Source organism: Ascaphus truei, chromosome 11 (genome assembly GCF_040206685.1).
Source record: "Ascaphus truei isolate aAscTru1 chromosome 11, aAscTru1.hap1, whole genome shotgun sequence".
Lineage (NCBI taxonomy): Eukaryota > Metazoa > Chordata > Amphibia > Anura > Ascaphidae > Ascaphus > Ascaphus truei.
In genome coordinates, this window is record NC_134493.1 from 59,118,782 (window position 1) to 59,120,831 (window position 2,050).

General features: G+C 41.5%; 1 protein-coding gene across 1 annotated transcript; it reads right to left on the reverse strand.

The window, feature by feature from the left end:
* Positions 1–715: 715 nt before the first annotated feature.
* Positions 716–1,760, reverse strand: LOC142462897 (olfactory receptor 1E16-like). The gene has a single exon (XM_075565112.1). It carries the CDS (start codon positions 1,661–1,663, stop codon positions 716–718), a length of 948 nt encoding a protein of 315 aa, XP_075421227.1. The 5' UTR covers positions 1,664–1,760.
* Positions 1,761–2,050: the final 290 nt, after the last annotated feature.

A 2,050-nucleotide genomic window follows, 5' to 3' on the forward strand; every position in this document is an offset into this window, starting at 1 on the left:
CCCTTATTAGTATTTTCTTTGCTTTACTTTCTGACCTGAGTAACCACATACACACCTGCGTTAACCAAAGCCTTTTATTCCCAAATTGTACATGTATTATTTCAGTATTAGATATATAAAAAGGAGACATTCTGCCCAACCGGAAACCTCAGGAATTCTTCAATCCTTATGTAACACTAGCACAGTATATAGCACCTACAGTTTCCTCACATACAGTACCTTTCTCACCTTGATGTGAATCCAGAACTCATCTATAAACTCAGCCTAATGTCTGCTGCTACAGGTGCACCGACAAGTATTCTAAAACTTGCCTTAAACTTGCCTTGGAAAATCTGGGGCTATCACCAACAAGACCCAGGTACATGCTGGGTACATGCTGAAACATTTCAGTGACTATTGTATTTACCAGCACAAAGTCACCCTGAGATAGGTTACAGTATATTGTTTGTTATTTATACAGTTATAACGCCTTTATTAACACAGCAGGGGTCCCTGGCAGTCCCATTCAGTTTGAATGGGACTGCCAGGGCCCCCTGCTGTTAATCCGATAGGCCATTAGTCTGTCTGCAGAAATGTCACTGAAATGTTGCAGCATGTACCCAGCATGTACCCAGCATGTACCCAGCATGTACCCAGCATGTACCCAGCATGTACCCAGCATATATTGGGTCTTGTTGGTGATTGCCCCAGATTTGTTTTAGAATACTCGTCGGCACTACAGTATGTGAAATAATTTGTGCAGAGTATTTCTAAGTGCTCCTTTGAGGTCCTTGTTTCTCAGACTGTAAATTAATGGATTTAATAAAGGGGTAATAATTGTATAAATAACTGACAATATACTGTCACCTATTCCAGGGTGACTTGGTGCGGAACGTAAATATGTAAATACAACAGTCCCATAATAGATAAAGACCACAGACAGGTGAGACGCACAGGTGGAGAAAGCTTTGTGTTTCCCTTCCTTGGTCGGGATCCTCAGGATTGTACGAAAAATGTGTATATATGGGATAAAAGTGATTAATAAGGCAGGTAATGCTAAAAATAGCACTGCAAGAAATATGAGCAGGATGTTTATGAAGGTGTCAGTGCACGAGAGCTGTAACAGGAGGGTCAGGTCACAGAAAAAGCTCTGGATGATATTTGGGCCACAAAAAGTCAACCTGTGTGTACAAAGTGTCTGTATCAATGAGTAGGAGAATCCAAGAGCCCACGCCACTGAGGCCAGTTGGACACAGACTTCCCAAGACATGACGTGACTGTAATGCAGAGGGTGGCAGATGGCAACGTATCTGTCATAGGACATCCCTGCCAGCAGGAAGATCTCAGAACAGACAAACATGATAAAGAAAAACACCTGAGCTCTACAAGCTGTTAGGGAAATTGTCCTAACGTCAGTGAGTAAGTCAGCGAGCATCCGAGGGACAGTGACAGAGGAAGAGCCGGCGTCCAAACACGCCAGGTTACCAAGGAAGAAATACATTGGGGTGTGAAGACGGGAGTCATTGTGGATAAGAACAAGAATGAGAAGGTTTCCTGTCAAAGTCATCAGATAAATGGAGGAAAACAGCAGGAATAATATGTACCGAAACTTTGGGAAATCAGAGAATCCAAGAAGGAAGAATTCATGTAATATTGTTTGGTTTTCCAGGCTTATATTCACCATGGTAGAAGAAAAAAGATTGATGCAGCAGCCACTCCTGATGTACACTGAGACTCACCAGCAAAAAGTAAAATAACAACCTTTTATTGAACTACATAAAACAGATACTGTCACGAACAAAAACAGGAAACCTCCTCCCACGCGTTTCGAGCCAAACTGCTCTTTCTCAAGGAGTATGATGTCAGCAGAGGGAGGGTACTATTTAAACCTCCCTTCAGCTCATTGATTGGTGAGTAACACCTGCAATGATGTAATGTGCATAGAAATTAAATTGGAACAAGGAGTAGTGTTTTCAAATGTAAATTAACATCTATTGAACAAGGCAATCAATTATATATATAAAAAGATGCTTTATAATGGGCAAACCAATAGTTGTGCCCTATGAGCCTA